The sequence below is a fragment of the Populus euphratica genome, unplaced genomic scaffold, assembly GCF_000495115.2.
Source record: "Populus euphratica unplaced genomic scaffold, PopEup_1.0 scaffold65.1, whole genome shotgun sequence".
NCBI lineage: Eukaryota > Viridiplantae > Streptophyta > Magnoliopsida > Malpighiales > Salicaceae > Populus > Populus euphratica.
This window is the reverse complement of record NW_011499943.1, coordinates 556,302-578,905: the sequence shown is the minus strand read 5'-3', so window position 1 is coordinate 578,905 and position 22,604 is coordinate 556,302. Positions and strand designations below refer to the sequence as shown.

At 35.1% G+C, this 22,604-nt stretch overlaps 4 protein-coding genes across 6 annotated transcripts; 1 reads left to right on the top strand and 3 right to left on the bottom strand.

Moving 5' to 3' along the window:
- Positions 1–412: 412 nt before the first annotated feature.
- Positions 413–2,918, bottom strand: LOC105137246 (dolichol-phosphate mannosyltransferase subunit 1-like). Its single transcript, XM_011042938.1, has 9 exons — positions 2,736–2,918; positions 2,507–2,606; positions 2,363–2,396; positions 2,209–2,285; positions 1,841–1,866; positions 1,574–1,738; positions 1,376–1,490; positions 652–816; positions 413–607 (listed from the first exon to the last, which is right to left on the bottom strand). Exons 1-8 carry the CDS (start codon positions 2,828–2,830, stop codon positions 712–714), a joined length of 717 nt encoding a protein of 238 aa, XP_011041240.1. The 5' UTR covers positions 2,831–2,918; the 3' UTR covers positions 413–607; positions 652–711.
- Positions 2,919–3,455: 537 nt separating this feature from the next.
- Positions 3,456–9,800, bottom strand: LOC105137245 (1,4-alpha-glucan-branching enzyme 1, chloroplastic/amyloplastic-like). Of its 2 annotated transcripts, XM_011042934.1 has the most exons (14): positions 9,432–9,800; positions 9,058–9,180; positions 8,531–8,738; positions 8,096–8,165; positions 7,738–8,007; positions 6,612–7,518; positions 6,335–6,451; positions 5,988–6,050; positions 5,508–5,615; positions 5,040–5,141; positions 4,793–4,860; positions 4,538–4,619; positions 4,123–4,239; positions 3,456–3,922 (listed from the first exon to the last, which is right to left on the bottom strand). In XM_011042934.1, the coding sequence occupies exons 1-14, from the start codon at positions 9,501–9,503 to the stop codon at positions 3,689–3,691; spliced, it is 2,541 nt and encodes an 846-aa protein (XP_011041236.1). In that variant the 5' UTR covers positions 9,504–9,800; the 3' UTR covers positions 3,456–3,688. The 2 variants fall into 2 exon arrangements, with proteins under 2 accessions (XP_011041236.1, XP_011041237.1); XM_011042935.1 differs by lacking the exon at positions 9,058–9,180.
- A 4,170-nt stretch (positions 9,801–13,970) lies between these two features.
- LOC105137244 (small nuclear ribonucleoprotein Sm D3-like) lies at positions 13,971–15,844 on the top strand. The gene is made up of 5 exons (XM_011042933.1): positions 13,971–14,200; positions 15,112–15,164; positions 15,271–15,337; positions 15,426–15,482; positions 15,613–15,844. Exons 1-5 carry the CDS (start codon positions 14,042–14,044, stop codon positions 15,673–15,675), a joined length of 399 nt encoding a protein of 132 aa, XP_011041235.1. The 5' UTR covers positions 13,971–14,041; the 3' UTR covers positions 15,676–15,844.
- Positions 15,845–16,349: 505 nt separating this feature from the next.
- Positions 16,350–22,109, bottom strand: LOC105137243 (BTB/POZ domain-containing protein At2g30600-like). 2 transcript variants are annotated; one of them, XM_011042931.1, is made up of 13 exons: positions 21,971–22,109; positions 20,724–21,601; positions 20,220–20,549; positions 19,854–20,084; positions 19,340–19,501; positions 18,698–18,910; positions 18,569–18,616; positions 18,418–18,476; positions 17,509–17,641; positions 17,325–17,399; positions 17,158–17,238; positions 16,887–16,955; positions 16,350–16,752 (listed from the first exon to the last, which is right to left on the bottom strand). In XM_011042931.1, exons 2-13 carry the CDS (start codon positions 21,522–21,524, stop codon positions 16,534–16,536), a joined length of 2,421 nt encoding a protein of 806 aa, XP_011041233.1. In that variant the 5' UTR covers positions 21,525–21,601; positions 21,971–22,109; the 3' UTR covers positions 16,350–16,533. The 2 variants fall into 2 exon arrangements, with proteins under 2 accessions (XP_011041233.1, XP_011041234.1); XM_011042932.1 differs by having other exon boundaries at positions 20,724–21,596.
- Between the last annotated feature and the right edge of the window lie 495 nt (positions 22,110–22,604).

The following is a 22,604-nucleotide window of genomic DNA, read 5'->3' as shown; positions in this document are numbered from 1 at the left end:
AAACTTCATTAACTCTCCTTTTCAAAATGGTCCAAGAGAATCACAGAGAGAGACTTTTTCCCATTTTGAAGAAGATTAATTAATTTGTGGATGTGTAGGAGAAACAAATTGTCTAATAATAAAGTGGGTAAAGCATCTACCGAAAGTTGTACCATAAGATAGTGACAACATGAGGTGCTTGGTTGTTGCAATTCATTTTTCCCGTCACATTCACAGTGCCATGAGCCTCAATACCCACGACCATGACAAGGATTAGGTGTTTGGTTGTTGCAATTCATTTTTCCTATCACATTCACAGTAAGCCTCAATACCAACAACAATGAAATGGATTTTGGGAATAAATACAGTAGCTGGTCGAGATTTTAGCAACCACGGAGGAACTCCCAATAAATCAAAAAAGACAAAAAGGAGATTCTTGCAATAAATCTGTTTACTGGCAATTTCTTCCCTTGAATATTGACAAAAAAGTTCGCATATGTGTATATTAAATCAAAGAACTCCCAAAAAACAAGAGCTAATGTGAAAACAATTCTACTTTGAATCCGAAACCTATTTCTGTATGAGGAAACAAGCCAACAAATCTTTGCAAAATTAAGAAGGATGGTGTCTGAACGAGGAAACAAGCCAACAAATCTTTGCAAAATTAAGAACGATTGCGCGCACCACAAGGTGTTACAAAACCGATCGTGTTGATAAAAACAGAGTTGCTTCTCATGTTGTAACCAGAAGATATGCAAGGCCTTTCAAATATTCAACAATTTCAGAACCTCCTAGCTTTGAACTCCCAAATACTCTATCAACAAAGGTAATTGGAACCTGTGACAAATTCATAACCAATATCAACCAAGGCTGAGGATCACTGCTCAATTTCAGATACAGGGTAGCCTGCAGTTAAAAATTTCAAAACAGAAAACAAACAGCAAAACTATACATGAAATAGAACCATTGTATGATGAGTATAAAGGGGGGAAACAGTTAACAGAGAAAATATGCAATACTATTGGAAATATCTAGAGTTTATCTAGCCATGTCCTAACTATTCAGAATTCAATTGGAATTTTACTGTTCAACAAATACTATTGCATAATGACAAGAATATACATGCTACATGAACAGGGCATTGAAACATTTATGGAACAGGGCAAGCATTGGCATCTCCTGATCTATGTAGTTGTTCACGCCACAACCAAGAAGACAAGCATAAATCAAGATGTGTTCCCATGCATGCATGAAATTTGTATCTCGAAACTCAAGACAATCAAGCTGGTGAGAGCAGTCACAATATTGTATAAACTGAAATGTGCACGCGTGTTGATTACAGGTAGTGTATGTTGATTTTAATGATAAACCACAATAATGTGAAATATAACACTACCTCTTCAATATGGCAGCCTTTTCTGGACGCCCGAACAATCATCTCCATTTGAAAGACATATCCCTTGCTAACCACAGAACTGATGACATCTTCAAGCACTGATTTCTTATAAAGCCTTCAAAAATGAAGAAATCTCAGTTCTAAATTCACCAAGCATCACACACTGAATGAATGAAAACCATAAACAAATTCATATACCTGAAAGATCCTGTCAAATCAGATACACCAGGCCACAGAAGTGTTTGAGCAAGAACATTAGCTCCCCTACTAGTTAGCTTGCGCATCAGATTCCACCCATGTACACCTCCACCTTTAACATACCGAGTTCCAGTAACTATGCTCGCACCAGTTTCCAACTGCTTCCTAATGGCATATCAAGGGAGGAAATGCCAGAAAACTTCAGGACATCAGCACCCAAGGTCTAATGCAAGAGCATACAAGTGTACGTTGGAAAAGGTTTCTTACTTGATAAAGCTTGGCAAGTACTTTGGCTGCAAAATATAAAGCATGCGGATCAGGTTAACAGAACAAGCTACTATACTCACTTCCAATTCTAACCATGATGCATAAAAATCTAAACAAACAGCTAAAGCAGGTATGGCCAATATTATCTTTTTTGTTTGAATTTTTCTATTCCATTCCTCTACGGAAGGACGGCGCTTTTCAAGTAAGATATACACAAACATGCAGAAGTTCCTGAAAAAAAAAAAATCTAACGGGAGATGCCCATAAACATAGACTATCACCTGGAAGCTTCAGTTACTCAAAAGTTACTAGTCAGAATTAAATAGCAAACTCCCACCTAAAAGTAACAGCCGCTAAGTAATACTTACATGGTGAGATAGATCAGCATCCATGATGACAACAAAATTCCCAGACGCATGCTTCAAACCATGAATGTAAGCCGTGCCTAACAATATAAACACACATCAAGAACCATTATTTTCATTTCTTTCTATCATCAATCATAAAGACAATGCTATTTACCTAATCCAAGCTTCTTCGCTCTAGGTCTTAACAACTGCATCATCATCAAAATCAAAGAGATAATTAAACCCAAAAATGAGAATTAATATGCCACATTGAAAAAGTCTAAAAGGGACAGACTTTTTATTGTTATGATACACTTACAATGCGATCTTCGCCATATACTTTCTGTAACTGTTTTACAACTTCTTGAGTACCATCAGGACTCCCATCATCTACAACGATAATTTCGAACTCAACATCCCTAAATCAATCATGAAAACACATTATAAACAATAATTGAATCATTTCTAGGGTTAAAATTCGAAGCATACAGTTCGCGAATAAAAGCAATGAATCAGAGAGAGAGAGAGAGATTGGGGAGTGGAATTACTGGAGATGTTTAAAGATGAGATAAACGATGAGTGCAATGTTGAGACGCTCATTGTACGTTGGGACTATTATACTGTATCTGTTGTTCTTCTCCATTTTTGTTTCGATCGCGAACCCTAATTTTTCAGAAATTAAAGTACGAGGGAAAGAGTCCAAGGTTGTGAACTTTGTGATGATCGAGGGACGGAGAAAAGCTCTGGGTTCGTGGTCTGGTTGCTTCAAGATGGGCTAAAGTAGAGGCACTTTTGAGCAAAGTCGTGGGTCGATCTTCGGTGGGCTAGACCCGTCAAAGAAGGTTGTCAGGAATTCAAAAACATAATTATTAAACTCAGATTAGCCTAATAACCTATTAACTTATTTGGCATAGCCACGCCAAGTTTTTTTAATTTTAAATATTGATTTAATTAAACCCAACCCTAATGACTTGAGGGAGGTTATTTTGTGACGTGACATGGATCAAATGAAACATAAGTGAGATTTAATCAATGTTCTAAAAATAAAATTGTCAAAAACAAAATTCTTTAGGTTCCTTATTTTTTAAAAAAATTCTTTTATCTAAAACAACATTGGAATATTAAAGCAAACATGATAATTCAATGATTTAAGATCTTATCCAGGTTAATTCAATGATTTATGATTTAGAACCTTAGCGGGGTCAGACGATTTAAAGTAAATATGATAACATGCAACCATTGCATGAGTGCTTGCAGCAATCACGAGATTTTACTACAATGATTTATTTGATATATATACACACTCACACACATGTGAATATTTCACACGTTTATTGCCTCGAGTGTAGCTAGAGCGATCTTACTTATTTACAGCAGCATACTAGTACAACTGTAGAAGAGCCAGACAAATCTCTTCAGAATGATCGAGGAAGCCTCATATAAGCCTAGTTATTCTTAAGGTGAAAATTAAGAGGTGTAATCCGATGTTGGATGAAGATTCTTAATCATCCGATGCATCATCCCCAATATCTTCAACTTCAAAGTTTACTGTCTTGCTAAGTCCACTACCATCACCATCAACATCCACCAAGTTTGGTTTTCCGACCTTAGCCCGACTGGCAGCTTCTTCAACATCCTCTTGCTCTGTTATAACATCAGCAGCTAATATCTCATTCACGCCCATCTCATCATTATCATCATGGCTCTCTTCGCTTTCTTCGACTCTATAGTAAACCTTTTGAGGAGGGTGATTTAAACAAGAAAAAACTGCTCTTAGATTTCATCTTTAAGCACAAAAACCCTAAAGAATGTATCAACTTGTTAGCTACAAGAACTACTTGAGTCAAGCTCAAGTAGATCACTCGTATGACTATAGTTCTTACGTTTGTACCCTTTTCCAGGATGAGACTAGAAAGGAACACAGATAGAACTCACCACACATGTGCGGGCTGGCGAGAGTACTTTGAAGGAGTTGGGACGATTGTTGAAATTTGTTTCAGGTACTCCTGGTATCCCTTCAGGAGATGTGAAATGGTCTGCATCATGGCCCACCTGACAGATTAATTAACAGAACATCACGAAGATATCAAAACAACTAATGAAGAGGATACTGTGTTAAGTCCGTTCCTAGTTCCTACAAAGAGCCAATTTCCCTATCTTTACAATTTTTTCCTCGTCTACACCCTTCAAAAAAGGATAGTCTTTCCCACTACTTACAGGATACAAAAATCAGTCGTGTAACCATAAGTCAATGTTTTAAAGATAGAGTGAAAAATGATATAGTGAGTATTCACTTCTAATTTTCCCATTTGGTTGTCAATTCTAAATAATCATGCACATGTTTTCTTACTCTTCCATGTCCACCAAATTCCAAGGCATCACTGTCCAGCGCAACTCTATACTTCCCTGGCAGGTCACACCCAACCTTATACCTGTACATACAGAGTACAACGCAGAGTTAAAGCATCTGAATAATTTACATCAGAATCTTGGAACTGTTTTCAAAATTCGCAATACATGCAGTCTGCTGCCAATCATTCTGTACGGAACTACACCCACAGCCTACACATGTGAAAACAACTCTTCTGCTAATTGAAACACATACCCATCATATGTTTTCTCCGGATGAAAATTGAACACAAAAACCAGATCTCCACGCTCAAAGACAATAACCTGTAATGTGTAACAGGTAATCAATTTCATGAATGAAATGATGAAACAGGTTATATATAAAAGACTTGGAAAAAAACATCCTTGCAACACCTTTGAACTCTTATCTCCCTGATTCAACTTGGTTAATGCACCTCTTAATAAGACACAAAACAGATATCTATTAAACAGGATAGCTGTACCTTATCTTCTTCATTTGTACTGCTCACAATCTGCTTCGTAGATGCTAGGAATGAATATTTTTCATCAAGCAAATTCATAGCTCTGTCAAATGCATTCATGAACTGAACCAGTGTGGGGGCACAAAAGAAAATGATGTAAATACACATTGAAAACAGTAAAAGATTACATACAACCAATGAGAGACAATAATAAGATCAGCTGAGACACGCTATGTGCATCCAGCTCATCACATTTCTCATCTCTTATCTCATGCAGTTATCTAGTAACCTCGTATGCTTCTTGAAAAAGTTTGTCGGTAGTGGCTTTTGTCCAAGAAAGATACGGAAAAAAAAAAAGTTCCAGATGTATTTAGACATTTCAAGTATCAAGGTCAACATTTTGTTTTTGATATCTGGACAACCACAATTAGAAGACTCGGGACACCTTAATAAAGAGGTAGTGAAATTGATGAAAATGAGATCTCAAACCTTGTATCTTAAGTGTTCCATGTCCGCAAGATTCCATTGGCGTCTACACATTTCGTAACTCCATCCATTGCCTTCTCTGGGGAAGTCAATCCACTCAGGATGCCCAAACTATAAGAAGCATTGGTAGCAATTAACACAAGGATTAGACACAAATAGAATACCTGATTTTTAAGCAAAAGAGAAGGAAAGAGTTTCTCCAATTCAGTGTTAGATAAGAGAAGAAAAGATCCAGGTATTTAAAATGTTAGCAAATTCGTATATCTTATTTGGGGTATGCAGTCTTGTTGGTAAAGCCTTTAATCACATTTACTTTAAAGCAATGTCAAAGGAACATACAGCTCATCCTTACATAATCTAAAAGATTGTGTTTGTTGAAGAATTTAAAATGTTAATAACATGATCCGTGTTTATTATAAAAGAAGATATCTAGGTCTGACAATTCAGTAGCCCCAGGAATACAGAATGAGATTGTGTGCTTACTTCATTTCCCATAAAATTAAGGTATCCCTCACCACCTAGTGCCATAGTTATAGAATGTATCATCTGCAAAATACAATTACAATAATGAGAACAAAGAAAAAATAATAATATTAATCATTGAGCTCGATCCAATTTACAAATTTTTATACCAGTGGTTTTCAGGGCCAAAAACAAGAAACAGCGTCTCAAGCATAGCCATATAATGTTTTTGACTTGGAAAATCAAAGAGCTGAGCCTAAAAGAGTTTAAGGTCACAGGGATGGGCAGACAAAAGCACATTTAGAGAAAGAAAGAGAAGTTACTGTTGGAGCATGAACTGAGGAGAGCGATCTGACATATTATCATACCTTATGAAGAGCAATCCCTCGATCAACAGCAGGTGGAGCCTCTGTCAAACAAGACATGCCAGAATACATTTCTTTATCCATCAGGATGAAGGCAAGAGTCTTGTCACCTACAATGGACTGCAGAATGAAGACACCATTTTCTTGAGAAGGACATGAAGGTAAAAGTGGACAAGAATGAGAAAGATATCATGCAGGGTAACAAATATAACTAGAAGTATCTGACTACAATAAGTCTAATTACAGAAGAAGACAAACTGGAAAGTTCAAGACATCATACCTGGTCATGGCTCTCGGCATAAGCAACACATTTCTCAGTATATCTCCTATTAGTTAAGCTCCGGGAGATTTCATTCATTGACCACTCTAGATCACTCTTGTTTTTCAGGTAATCAATCCACTTGTCAGGGATGGCCATTGCCAGGCGGTAGTCAAATCCAACTCCGCCCTCAGAGACTGGACAACCAAGTCCAGGCATACCAGAAACATCTTCAGCAATCACTGTTGCATCTGGCAAGATATTATGTATCAGATAATTAGCCAGCATTAAGTAAACAACAGCATCAACATCCGTTGCCTCACTGAAGTACTCATTATAGTCTCCCGTGAATGCCATGTTGATTCCATGGTGATGGTACAACATGGAAGTTACTCCATCAAATCGAAACCCATCAAATTTGAACTCCTCAAGCCACCATCTCAAGTTGGATAACAGGAAGCGAAGAACTTCCCAATTAGCATAATTAAAGAGTCTACTGTCCCATAAATTATGGTAGCCTCGATCTCCAGTGTGAAAATAGGACTCTTGAGCACCTTGGCCAATGTCAAAACCATTGAGACCATCAGTGACATTGTTACTTGCATGACTGTGGACAACATCCATCAGGACACGTAGACCCAAGCTATGGGCTTTATCAATTAAATACTTGAGGTCTTCAGGATTTCCAGATCTGCTGCTAACAGCAAAAAAGTTCGTAACATGATAACCAAACGATGCATAATAGGAATGCTCGATTACTGCCATTAGTTGCACTGTGTTGTAGTTATTTGCTCGTATTCGAGGCAAAACATTATCAGCAAATTCTCTGTAGGAATTAACACGGGGTTCTGAGCTACTCATTCCAACATGAGCCTCATATATGCGTGGGGCATTGGGTTTGGGAGGCCGTGGGAACTTAAATTCATACCTGTATGTTCATAGAAGAAATAGCTCAATGAAGGAAAATTCAAGAGAACAACCAAGACGATTCCTTGTTCTGACAAGTCTAGACCTAAATGATGGTATCAAGATGATCTACAATTGTATGATTCTTGGAAAATCTAACAGGCCATAATTTGGATTAATAGCATCTAATAGATTAAGCAAACAACTATAATAGGGTATGCCAAACACGATTAATTGGTACCTTTCTGAAGTTGGTGGGTCCCAGTACACACCATCATATGGTGCTCCAAAACTTGCAGGATCCACAGTGGCATATTTAATCCAAGCAGGTATTCGATCAACCCAAACCCCATTACCATGCATGAATCGGAACTTGACCCTTGAATTGTGAGGAATTGCTGGATTTCCACCAGAATCAGGTATTTTAATACTCCAAACACCAAATTCATTCTTTTCCATCCTGTGGTTGGAGCCATCCCATCCATTGAAGTCCCCGATAATCTGTGCTTCCCTGCACCAAGCAAAAGATAGCTTCCAATTACACAAACAATGACTAACAAAGCTGTAGTTCAAATTCTCAAAAAAACAAAAACACTCACTGAGCTGCAGGGGCCCACTCACGGTAGACAATGCCTCCTTCATCTCTATTAAATCCAAATTTCTGATATCCTACATGATGCAATCAGAAGAGTTCAGCACTGATAAAGAGACCAGTAATCAAATGGAAAAAGATAACAAATCTGCTAAACATAGAAAGACAAAAGAACATAAATCTAGGATCCAACCAACAGATTACTAGGTTTATCAAATTTCCATTCAACATTTTGATCTTGACTTCTAAGCAAAAATCAAGTGCTAAAGTGAATTTAGTGAAAATGATCACAAAATTGTCACAATTAAAAGGAAAACTTCAAGTGTCAGTTAAATGTGCTGCACCTCACATGCACAATGTGCATATACACATTGTCCAACAGTTCAGAAAGGATTATGTATATATTGAAAATGAAATCAGAAGGAATGATACTGAAAATTACCAAGTGCAAATTCCTCAAGACCTCCTTCGTATCTTTCAATGAGCTTTTTCTGATCTACATATCTTTTCATTCTATATCTGAAGTGATCTTTAAATGATTCCAACCCAGGATCAATGCTTACAAGACCGATATTTTCCATGCCATCCCCAACGGTTGTCATTGTTGGGTCATCTGTCAAAACCGCTGATATAGCGAAACCATGGCGAACCTTTCAATGAAAAAAAATGCATTATGTCAAGACATTTAAGAATATTGCACTCATAAATTAGAGTTAAAAGGAAACCATCTTGGAAACAAGTGGTGGCCGAACTAAATTCTCCTGTTTTACAGCCTAAGAAAGATTTTTGTACCATATTATCTACTCTTCATTAAGAGAAAGAGCCACCAATTCTCCAAAAAAATTGTTTCATTTCTGAACATTTTCAAAAATTATATAGATTTGTTCCTATCAGAAACCAGCTCATACGTAAACATTAGAAGCTTACAGGCATTCAATTCAATGTCCATGCTCAAATTTCCAGACATACCCTATCATTATTTGAGATTCTTAATGGAAAACAAAATCTGCTGTGACAAAGCAATTTCTTAGACCCCCCAGAAGGCAGTCTAACTGGCTTCTCTTTTGCAGTGCATCTTTTATACCTTATAGCCTGTCAAAGAAACAGGAAATATATTACTATGCATAAATCACCAGAAAAAACACCATCTTTACACAGCTTGAAAACATAACAAAAAGGGATGATTTTTCAAATCAAATACTGTTTAATTTCCAAAAAACCCAGAAAAAAACCAATCAAGACACCATAAAAGATTCCAACAAGCAGCAGTCCAGTCACTCGCACGTAAAAAAAGAGAGTAAAAAATGCTAAAAAAATCTCAGAATGCAAAAAGAAACGCATACCCATTTGGAATTCTTAGCCACAGAAGGCAACAAAGGAGGTGCTGGCGATAGACCTGAAGAAGAACCTAACATCTTTGCTCCAAAATCAGTTTCTCTGCTTCATTTCTTCTTTCTCCCTCCAAGCAAAGGAAACAAAAAGAAAGAGCTTTAAATTCAGTGAGTGAAAAAACGATTGTAATCATCTTATCATAGCCTCTTCACCGACACGTATGCATGGCGTCCCAGATTAGGAAGATATCCAACCGTTGATTAGGTGGACCCACGCTGATTATAAATTATAGTGTACCCACTTATCCCATGATTTGGATTTTGAATTGCTTTTCAACAAAGAAACGAACAACAGAGAGCAAAGCATATACTCCCACGTGAAAGCCCACTCGCCGTGAAAAATATCACGAATCAGGAGTTGCCACAGAAGAAGTTCGATCGGACGGCAGTCGATTATATCATAATTTAAAAGGGACAGTTATCACATCATGTCGATCACCTATCAATTCAAACTCTTGTTTGTGCCTGGTTTTTTAACCATTTTAGACGCTGGATTGATTAAAATCGAATAACTCCAAAAATCAATTCATTGATAATATGTTAAAAAGTTAAATAGTGTATTGTTTTTAAGATATTTTTATTTTAAAATAATATTTTTTATTTTAAAATTTAGTTTTATATTAAAATAATAAAAATAATTAAAGTAAAAAAATTAATTTTTTTAAAAAATATAGTTAAAGTAGAAAGTCACAATCAATTAAAAATGAGAGGATGTTTAAGAAATATGATAATGATTATTTTTTATATTACTTTTCATTTATAAATTTATTAAAAAAATATTTTTTATTTTAAAAAAAAATATTTTTAACATCAAAACGATTTAAAAATATAAAAAATTAAATTAAAACAAAAAAATTAATTTTTCATGTAACATGGTCCAAACAATACTTAAAATATTATCTAATCAACTTTAAAAGTATTTTTTTAGTTTTTATATTAAAAAAATTGTTTAAATTTTAAGATTTTTATTTAAAATAACATTATTTCGTTTGCCAAAACAATTAAGCTAAAAGATAAAAGCTTTAATTGTATATTATTGGGGGTTAGTGCAAAGTCCAAAATCTACAAGCTTTATAAATTAGTATAAAAAATAATCATGGTGAGTTGATATATAAGATTTGAAAAAAAGAAAGAGTTGGGACTCGGATAAGAGTTATAAAAAGTCTAGAGTAGAATAATAATAAATAAGATATTGTTTTAAATGGTGTCAATAAAGAAGATAGTAAGTGATATTAAAGAAGCGAGAACTAATTCTTTAAATAATATGAATGAAAAGAGCTTATCTAGCTCTAGTAAAGATGGATATAAAGAAAGGATTAGAAAATTAGTCTAGATGAATGATTATAAAAGCGATAAAGGTTGTGACTAATTGGGTATTCTTCGCATTTATTGGATTTCATGTATTTTGATGAAGTAGTAAAACATGAGAAGAGAAGAGCAGTCATGGACTTTAAGATGAAGTCCATTGAGAAGAACAAAACTTGGGTGTTGACTGATGTATCAACTGATGCTAACAAGATTAGTGTTTAAGTGGATTTGTAAGACAAAACTTAATGAAAACTAGGAGCTGGAAAAGCACAAAACACATCCAATAGCTAAAGGCTAAGCACAACAGTATGGAGTCAACTATATCAAAGTATTTACTCCAATAACAATGATGGAGACATTATGTATTATTATTGCTCTTACTGTATAAAGAGGCTGGATAGTGTATCAATTAAATGTAAAGTCAGGATTTCTATATGGTGAGTTGAATGAGGATATGTTCATGGAACAACCAAAGGGTTACGAGAAGAAAAACAATCTAAACAAAGTGTATAAGTTAAAGAAGACTTTATATGGGCTAAAGTAAGCTCTAAGAGCACATTCAGCTAAATAAAAGCTTATTTTATAAATGAGGGGTTTGAAAAATACCATAGCAAACACACCTTATTTGTCAAGGTAAGTAAAAAAAGTAAAATCTTGAGTGTCAACATCTATGTTAATAATCTTATTTTTTTCTAGGGATAATGAGTTTATGATTAAAGATTTTAAGCATTTAATAAAGAATAAATGTGATATGTCTTATCTTAAAAGGATGTGATACTTTCTTAGTATTAAGGTACTGTAAAAAGATAATATGATTTTTATTTGTTAAAAGAAGTATGTCATGAAAGTGATAATGAGATTTGATATAGAATAAAGCAACTCGGTGCTCAATCCACTAATTCTAAGGTTTAAATTTTGCAAAGATATATATGGAGTTAAGGTGGATACAAATTTCTTCAAAAACATGGGAGGTAGCTTGATGTATTTAACGAATATTAGACCTAATCTAATGCTTGTGGTTAGTCTCGTTAGTCGATATATAGAGCACGGAACTCAATTGTATTTGCAACTAGTAAAGAGGGTGTTAAGATGTCTGAGAGGAATAAATGATTATGAGATTTTCTATAATAAAGGAGAGTGAAAATTTAGTAGTTTATACTGATAATGATTACGTTGGTGATCTAAAAGACAAAAAAAAAAAAACACTTCAGGTTATGTCTATTTTATGAGCTCAAGAGTTGTTTCATGATCATTTAAAATATAATCAATAGTTACTCTTTTGACAACTAAGGTCGAGTTTGTGGTAGTTGTTTACTGTGCTAGTCAAGTCATTTGGATGAGAAGGATTTTAAAAAAACTCAGTCATTCATAACATGAAAATACTACTATGTTTTGTGACAATAGTTTGATGATCAAAATCTTCAAGAATCATATGATATATAGACATTGCAAACATATCAATGTTCGTTTTTATTTCTTGCGTGATCTTACAATTAAGAGAACTGTAGAGTTAGTTTATTGTGGAACTTAAGAGCAAGTTATTGATGTGATGACCAGGCCTCCAAAGATAAATGTGTTTCAAAAGCGTAAAGTACTTACTAGTAATTATTTAAAGAGAGGGAATGGCGAGTTTGTAGGTGTTTTTATTAGGTTTGATAATAATCATTATTGATTAAGGAGTGAATTGTTTTGTTTTGACTTTTTCCTCTACTGATTACCATGTTTTTATTAAAATAAATATAAGTTGTAATCTTTTTTTTTTAGAAAGTTATAAGTCTATACGATAATAAGAGTTTCCTGAATTCAATAATAAGTCATTCTCTCAAATTAAGTGTAGTATTTCATTTCAGTTCTTTATTTCATATAAAAAAGAGTCTCTTATTTGATTTGCTTTTACCTATTTTTTATCATTTGGATTCTATTTATAAGTCAAATCAATTCTTTTTTTTTAAAATTAAATACATAAATTAATTTAATCTTTGAAATTGAATTAAATTTCAAGAATTACAAATAATCTTTAAATCATAACATAAACCAATTTAACAACTATGCACAAAAGCGGTGCATATCAACATTTATTTTATATATATTTGAGATTGAAATATGATGAGGTGAGGTTGAGTTTTTTTATAAGTACAATTCCTCAAAGTACAAACTACATCTCATTTAGGTGCGTTTGTTTTTTAGGTAACTTTTATGGTTATAGTTTTCAAAAAATAAGTTTAGAAAAAGTGTGGTTGGTTGGATTTAGATATTTGTTTGGTAAAAATTATGGTTGAGGTTTATGTGTAGTAAAAAACATGTATAAAATGTTTGGTTATAGTTGTTTTTCAAAAGTGTTTTTTACTTAAAATACATCAATTTTTTTATTGTTAAAAAATTATTTTTGATATTAGCATATCAAAATGATCTTAAAATAAATAAAAAAGATTAATTTGAAGTAAAGAAAAAAATAAAAAAAATTAAATTAAAAAAAAAATTTGAAACACAAAAACAAACAGAATTTTACAAAACTCAATTAAAAAAACATATAAAAACTATTTCACAAAAATTACATTTTAAACTCAATTTTTTAGTGAATCTGATAGTATAAAACGCATTTTGATATATTACCAAACACTTAATTATATTTTCAACCACAAACATAGAAGCAAGTGCAAAACAAATGGACCCATAAAATTAAAAATACATGTTTTTGGTTTTATTTTTTTTATAAATCCTATAAAAAAACCCAATCATACATCATCATATCTTAATCCCAAACATATATTTATGTATGTTTGGGAATGTATTTTTAAATATTTTTTTTATATTTTTGAATAGTTTTGATGGTTACTGTTAAAAATAAATTATATAATTTTAAAAAATTATTTTAAAATATTTCTAAAAAAATCATTTTTAAATATTTTTAATAATTTTTTAAAATCGCTACAATGCCACGGCAGGAGCCGCCAGAGATTTTGATGCAGCCGTTTGTTATTAAAATCGCAACAGCTCGATGACCTGTAGAGGAGACACATTGCGGCCATTTTCCTTTTTAAACGCTGCAACGCTTACATGTAGCCTGAATATTACGCCACGTCAAAAGGCTGATCATCTGCCTTATTACTAAGAAGTCCCTATTTTTTATTAGATGACAAATCTACCCTCACTCACTACACTATAAAACGCAGGCATGGAGGGAGGGAAACGATTGGATCGTTGTCCTTGGGGTTATTAGGGTTTTGCAGTGACTGAGAGAAAGAAGAGGAGAGATGAGTAGAAGCTTGGGAATTCCGGTGAAGCTATTACACGAGGCTTCCGGTCACATAGTGACGGTGGAGCTGAAGAGTGGAGAGCTTTATAGAGGAGGCATGGTAGAGTGTGAGGATAACTGGAACTGCCAGCTCGAGAGCATCACTTACACTGCTAAGGCACTACTGCTTTTTCACTCTTTTCTTGATTATTTTTGTTTGTGAAACCCTAGATTTTGCGATTGTGGAGTGAAATTATGAGTTGAAAGGGTTTTAGGTTATTGTTTTGAAAAACCCTAGGGAAGTTGTGGCCGTAAAACCCTAAATTAAGGAGCTTTTTCTTTACAGAATTTTTATTTTAAAAAATGATCCAGGATTCTTTGTATTCGTGTATAGTTGCTGATGGTCTTGAGTTTAGCTGTCCATTTTGTTCAGCAAATCAGTAGGATAGTTCAAGAGAAAGACACTTCCTTTTGATGTATAGTTGGTTAAGGATTAGGAGTTAAGAATTGCGTTTCTATGTTTGTGAAAAGTCACATTATAATTAATGAATGATTTCTAGGATTATGTTTTTCTTATGTTATTTATGCTGCTCAAAATTGGAAGATACGTTCTTTGAGTTGTTTTAGATTGATGAAATGGTTATATGAGATGAAATAATGATTTGCCTAATGAAAAGATATCCAATCCAAAATGATGGTTTATTAGAAATATTCAATTTATAAAGTAGGGACAGGAGAATTTAAAGAAATTATATGTGCTTGTAATTTTAGTCCGTGTTATAGCAGTTTTAAGTGAAAACATTCAGTTTTGAGATGTATGGATGCATCTGTGGATGAATGCCAAAAAGATTTTAGAGAGAGCTTATTTTAAATCTTTGCCGCTTAGTTGTTCATATTGTCTATATCTATTATGTTTTGATCTTCAATCAAGCTAATCAATTTGAATCATTGTGTCTTTGACTTACTAATGCTAATCTTAAGAGATTGTTTGATGCAATGGCTATCAGCTTGGATAATTAGTTTATCTTTCTTTCATTTGTATCTTGGTTTTTTTAATCTGGTTACTGATTCTGGTCTGCTACTGTACAGGATGGGAAGGTCTCACAGCTTGAGCATGTTTTCATTCGTGGCAGTAAAGTCAGGTACCTAATACTATCCTTATTAAACTCATATATAGTTATTGAGTTGTTATGTTGGATTTTCACAGCTTGACTGTAATTATTTGATGATAATGTGAAATTTGAACAGATTCATGGTTATACCTGATATGCTAAAGAATGCTCCAATGTTCAAGCGTTTGGATGCTAGAATCAAGGTATGCTCCCACTTGTAATCCTTTAGATTTTTCTTGAATTTGCATTTTCGTGAAGATCTCATATTACCCATTTCTTATGTGCTTGAAGGGCAAGAGTGCATCACTTGGGGTTGGCAGGGGAAGATCTGTTGCAATGCGGTCTAAAGTAAGCATTTTTATTTCATTAATGTCTTAAATTTAATCATCCATCTGGTATTTTCAGCCGAAAACAATTTTACAGCTCTGTATCTAAGCAGCTTGTAAAGACTAACTCCTGATTCTATTTTACTGTGCAGGCCCAAGCTGCTGGGCGTGGAGTACCCCCAGGCAGGGGCGTTGTACCACCTGTCAGGAGGTAATCGGCAATTCAAATGGCAATGGCTCGAGCAATTAGGATCCCTGTTCTTCAATGAAATTTGGTGTATAAGGTTGAATTTTGTACTGCTTTCTTTAAATGATGATAAATGAATCCGGATTATGAGTGACATATCTCTACTTGCATGAATGTATTCAGTTTTGGTATTGTATGGTTTATATGAGTGATACGAAGGAACATCATCCAGATAAAGCCACCTACAATATATATATATATATATATATATATATATATTGGCTTGATTGAAGGGGCAAGGATGGCCGTAGTGTAACAAGTATAGAAGACAAAATCCAATTTGGTATAACCATTTCAGCGTGGAAGGATTGAAAAAATAAAATAAAAAGAAGCGCAGATGAAAGCTAAGCGATGAATTAAAGGTTGGCCTCTCAGTCTCGACAGAAACGATATGTAATATTCATTCAATCAAACAAAGCATCCATCCATTTCTTTCGAATTCAATATCCTACCTGCTTCAAGCATTGGAACGGACACCGAGTAACGTGCAGGACTGCAGGTCCTCAGAATCGTTGTTGCGTTAGTGTACATACAGCAACGGAAATTGGAAACCAAAGGACTTTGGGCCTTACCGCTCATGAGCACGGGCATAAAGGTGAATACAGAAGTTCCAGGAACTGTACAATTTATGCAGGGAGTTTCTTTTCATTTGGATAGCAGACGCTTGAATTTTTATTTTCATTACGCAGGAGCTGTACATAAGAGCTGTAATGGCTACATTTTATTTTGGTTACAGTAATGGATTGCATATTGTTGGGACAAGAAAGGGCATCTATAAATCCCATCAAAATAAGAAGTAAACACACCTAAGCGTAAATCTCTCAAGCTAGTGGAAGTAACCATAGAGTTCCAAGAAGCAGATGCACAAGTTGTGGGGGTTTGAGGCATCTGTCGTAGGACCTGTTAGAAGAACCCTGAAGAACCTAAAAGGAAGTAAAGCATGTGGCCCCGTTACGGGCCATGATGCAAACTGATCAGCCTTACACATTGTTTGGTCATTCTCGTGCACTCTCAAGTTCGTCCATGTCTTCCCATCCAGTGAACCCTGGGATGCAGAAAGGGACAGTTACGATAGGCAATCACTGGCATTAAATCTGGTTAACGGGATTGAAGATAGGATAACCATTTTGCAGGCTTGGAGTGAATATCTTGAAAAAGAACGATGACTAAATGTTTTACCTGCAAATTCCAAAATCTTATGAAGGCTCTTGACCCATCTTGTCTCAAAGTGTAGTGGTTGCACATAAGCTGCATCAATCATAGCAGGGAGAATTGAGTAGGGGCCAAGCACTTGAGTCAGAAAACTAAGTTGGATTGGATGACAGTTTTATGATTGTTAATACTTTTCTTTGTTGCATTTAGACAAACACAATCGAAGAAACCATTTGAGTATAGGGAAGATTAAAAGGGAAATTTACTAAGGTTGCGAAAAGTATAGGAGGACAAAAACCTGATGATCTTGGCCAATGTCAACTGTCCACCATGCTCGTATGTGTCCATTTTCCATGCAAGGCCCAGCAAAAGACGTTCCCTAAAGCAGGAAAGATAACTCGATTACCAATGAAACACACTATACATTAGATATGTTACAGACTTGCAGACATCACTCACACTAACCTGGTAAGTTCGTGACACCAAAGTCTTGGGGTCGGTATATCTTGAAGGGGGACTGCTGGCAGTGATCGTGATTCTCTGGAACATTCAATTAAGAGGATGAGAAGCAGTGTATCGAATGTGGTTCACTGATCTACCTAGAGATACTTGCATGATAGAAAAAATAAAAGAAAACCACAAAGTTCACCTTTGCTAAAATGGGATTAATCCATTGATGTTCTCCATAAGATGTACCAGCAAAGTAGAGTACTCCATTGCTGTCACCATCACATATGTACTGGAGCTCCTTATAGCTAGATTGCCTATGTTGAAACCTAGGGCTATAAAAATAAGACTCCCTTAGCTATTATGTCTTTAAGCCATGGCTTATCCAAAACACATCAGCATGGAAGCATAGAGTTAAAACAGTAGCATTGAAATTGCATAAGATGGTAACGTGACATGAAAGATACTTCCACCTAGCATGTACAAAAGAATCCTTCATGAAGATGACACAATAGGAAGGGAATTAGATTTTTAGAAACTGTTCATTTGTTTTTGAAAAACCCCCAATTCAGCCCTTGTGTTTGTGTCAAATAGGCAAACAAGGCCCTTGTGGAAAAAACTTCATCAAATTTACCATATTTTCATCGCATTCCATCAATTCAACCCAATTGGATGAAATTATATACAAACTGTGATGAATTTATCCTAAAGGAAAACTACATTGTTTAGGATTCATCCCAATTTGGGTTGAATTGATGAAATGTGACCCTTTATGAAATTTTTTTCAGGGGCTCGTTTGCCAAATAGACACCAAGATAGGGGCAACTGGGGAATTCTCCTTTGTTTCTCTTGCAACAGGATAAAGTGGCTAAAAACTTCTACCAATATTCTTGTGAAGATTTCCTATGAATAATAATCAGCTCCCTCCATGTATAACTTGGATTAGATAATTTAGACAGATATCCATCTCCACTATTGAACAGCTAAGAAAAAAAAAGATAATTTAGACAGATATCCATCTCCACTACCAAAGGATTAAAAGGCTAGACCACTCTCACAATCTAGATCAAGACACATGAACATGAAAGTTAAAATAGCATCATACACTTACTTTTGGTCATTCCCTGGCCTTAGGGATCCAAATTCTGCATAACCGATGCCCTCCCTCACCTGTGAAATTACCAAACAAGAAATCTAGTGATGAAAATGAATGCCCATATTGTCTGTCAACAATCACTCTCTCTAGAAAGATGATAACTTACAAGATCATCAAAAATAGGGACATGCCTGCGTAGGTTGCTTTGCCCCAGCTGCAACATGATAACAGGAGTTCAGGGTACCATTCTCAATAGATTGTCTAATTGTCCTTTCCATAACCAAAGCTTACTTACCTTCTTAAGCAAGTCATATGGCATCAATGGAAATCGCACAAATGGCAACAAGTTATTAAGAGATTGAAGCCTGTCCCCGAAAAGGAGGTCAGGAGTAGAAAGTGCAAGTAGCTCAGCGATGACCTCCCATCCACACAATTCTTTATGTCTCATACACCACATGAAGATTGCATTGAGAACTCTTTCCTCAGATGTTACAGTTAGATCTTGATGCTGCAAAACCATCCTTTGTTATAGAGAATGCCTATGATTTTATTTGGCATTTGACAGCATTCACGAAGAATTGCTTTCAAGGAAGAAACTCAACTGTATGTATAAGGTATTTCACATGTTATCCTTTGTCCATTTTAAACTTGAAACAACTAAAGCATCACTTCAAAATTCCTTCTCCTATCTATTGATTGATGCCTGTTGGGTCCAAACCCTCTTTTATCCCATGCACTAAACCACTAGCATACCATGGACTTACTTCCAATCTCAAAAAGGAAACAATATTCCAAATGAAAAGCACTTGCTCCTCTTAAATTTTCAGACCACTAGTCCTGGATTCTGTGGGCAGAGTACACTTGTTTTGACTCAGCTCTATAAATCCTAGAGTCAATTGTCAATTCAAAGTGATCAACTCAAAGAATGAGAACCCACCTGAATGATATTGCTAAAATTTGTCTCATCTAATAAGATGAAATCAAGGCTTGTAGCGGTACAATAATCAAAGTGCATAGCAAATTTCCTCTCGCATGTTTCTTCAATGAGTTTACATGATGGAATCGATGACACCGCTTGAAGGATTGGACCTACTGAGTCCTGCAACAAAGTTTAACAGTTAGCTTCAACAGCAATAGCCAACAAAGTTCCCAAATTGTCTGCTTCGTCGTCCATTATAACTTGTGCATAATAGAAAAACTCTTGTTGTATGACCTTCTTCCACTAGGAGAACTCCATCCCTGCATATAATATGGACATGAAAGGTATCAATATCTTTTAATTCAATGTCATAAAGGGGTCGCTTCTTTTGTTTTCAGAAGTCCGAAACCGCAACTCACTTCTCTGTTCTTTTAATTCTAGCCAACAAGAAGCATATCATAACAACAAAACAAAGATATGATAATACTAAAACATTCTTGATTAAATTATTTGTAAAATAAGGCTTAACTACCTCCGATAGGCACTCTAAAAGTGTTTTGCAGCATTCTTGGTAAAGGAGAGTGACCCCAAATTGATCAGCTAACAAAAGAGTCTGCAGGAGCAAGGTTCCAAATTCCGTGGAATCTTCCAAACTGAGTTCTCCACTATACATGAATTCAAGCATAACCTTGAAGGCTTCAGGTGACACATCCCTTAAGAAAACCTCTGAGGAGCTACTCTCACTCATTCCATTTGTAAACATCTGTTGAATTCATTTAATCAGGTATTATGTAGTTGTCAGTTCCTTGTACCGTGAAAACATACTTTCATAAAACATTTCCAAAACATGCTATGCAGAGAACATGGAGACACCAGAAGCTAGATGAAGATGGCTCACCTTTGAAAATGGAACACTCCATAAACTTAGAATGACTTTGTGAGGTTGAGCAACAAGACCATGACCCTCAATGTAAATGTTTATGCCACTATATTCTCCAGTCGACTGCAACTGTTTAAGCCTTTGCACATTTATAGGCAGTTGAGAAGGGAAGGCCATACAACAATGGGGCTGGGAGCTTGGATATGACAATTCCACATTCTTACTGGAGTCAAACAACTTTTTATTCAATTTAAATCGCTCCACAATTTCCTCACAGAGCTTCCCCAGTGGCATCACTTCAAATTGTAAGCTCAATGCCCATAGAGAACCAAGTTGCGACTCTGAAATCTATATCAAAGAGGGAAGCGGGAACGGAGTGAGATTAAACAGCCCAAAAGTAACTAGAAGTGATTCTGGCAGCTAGAGTCAATCTTAAAAGAAAAAACATGACAAGAAAACAAAAGGCAGAATCATCCTCGTTAAAGATGCATAAAATCTGGAAATGTGGAACAGTTAAGATACCTGTGTGTGGCCGGTGTATATATATTGAAGAAGTGCATGAAGAATTGGATATGTTGCATCCTGCAGCTGAATAACATCTTCATTTGACGAGCTCAAAGGAAAATTACCGGATGCTTGTAAGATAACCTTATGAGCTGGGACAAGTCTTTCCTCCTTGCCAACAACGAAAAATACATCAGATAATTCCCAACTCTCAAGAAAATTCTCAAGTCCCCGTCTCTCATAGCTCATCTGTCCACCTTCTAACTCCTCTTCTCCATCATCAGTCCCCTCATATTCTCCAGAGTCAACTTGCTTCCATAGCAACATATGATTCTTTGGCAACGGCAACACATTGACATTTCTATACCCGACATGTTTATCCCAGCTGCTAAGACCAACATACCGAATGCTACAATTTGGATTTGAATCTAACCACTGAAACACAAGATTCTGAAAAGGGTATCTCCCTTTTCCGACACTAATCAACCCGTCATAAATACTGATCCAATAACTTTGAAACATGGATGAGCAGCAAAGCGCAACACCTTCCTCATCAACAACTGTTTTGCCATCGACCTCAATTTTCAGTCGACGATTCCTATGACTCCCAAGAATCACAGTATAATGAGGACTGTTATCCCTCTTATAATGGTAGTGTTGACTCCCTACATTCTCCCTAAACACCACTGTGACATCATTGCAAGCAAAAGCATCAAAAGCCACACAACCTCTTCCAGCTTCCCTAAATTTCAAATCTTTCCTCCAAGCACACTGAAATGGTGCTACTGTGAGAAACTTCTTCTCTTTCTCTTCTATCATCTCTTCCTCACTATCGGGGGAAAAAAAACAATCACTTATAGAAGCCTAGAGATTCCAAGTAAGGGCCGCCACCTTATCTATCAGGAAAAGGAAAGCATGAACAATTGTATTAGATTTTAGGCTCTAAAATTCCCATAGCTCAAACAAATAAAAACCATCAAAATCAATTGATCAAACTATGACAAAATGTTGATATTAAATAACAACAGCAACCTAATGAATTATCTTAGAGAGAAACCTAGAATCAGCCACAAACAAAACCATCCAACTTGACAAAAAAAAAACTGTTAAATCCATCATCAATCCTACACCACAATCTCATTTCAAAGACAATAACAGTACATCAAAATATCTTCAAAACATACCCAAAAAAGGCCATGGCCCATGAAAAAGATGACGAGAAGTAACAACAAAATATCAGATTCAATGTAAGTTTTTTCTTTTACCTGATAGAATATTCAAGGGACCATCTTCGTCGACAACTTGAAAACGAAAAATAATGAGGACCGCATTCAAATGACAGATATTTTAGATCATCAACTTGGAAAGGAGGAAACTTTATGAGAGAGAGAGACTTCTGTTTTGGTTTTTTATTCTTTTTTTTTTTTAAGGATCAGGATGCCACGTTGATGAGTCGTGGCTTAGATAAATTTGGTTGTTTGGAAAGCGAAACGTGGCACTTAGCGGTACACGTGTTTAGACAAGGACTGCTTTACTAAGAACTGCCACCTCCTTTCTGACAAAGTCAGTCAGCCAGTGTTGATTTGCATTAATCTCTGCTACCCTGGTGACAAATACTACTAATGATAGAATTTTGCTTTAAAATAAGAAGATTTATAGCAAGTACAAATATTTTTAAGAAAGTTTAATTTTTAATTTTTAATTTTTAATTATTTTTTTATAATTTCTAATCATTTTAATATACTAATATTAAAAATAAATTTTAAAAAATAAAAAAAATTTATTTTGATATATTTTTAAATATATTTTTTTAAATACTACTTAAAGAAACTATTTATCTATTAGGAGAACTATTGATAAGTTAAGGATCAAGTTTTAATTAATTTTACCTTGTTTGAT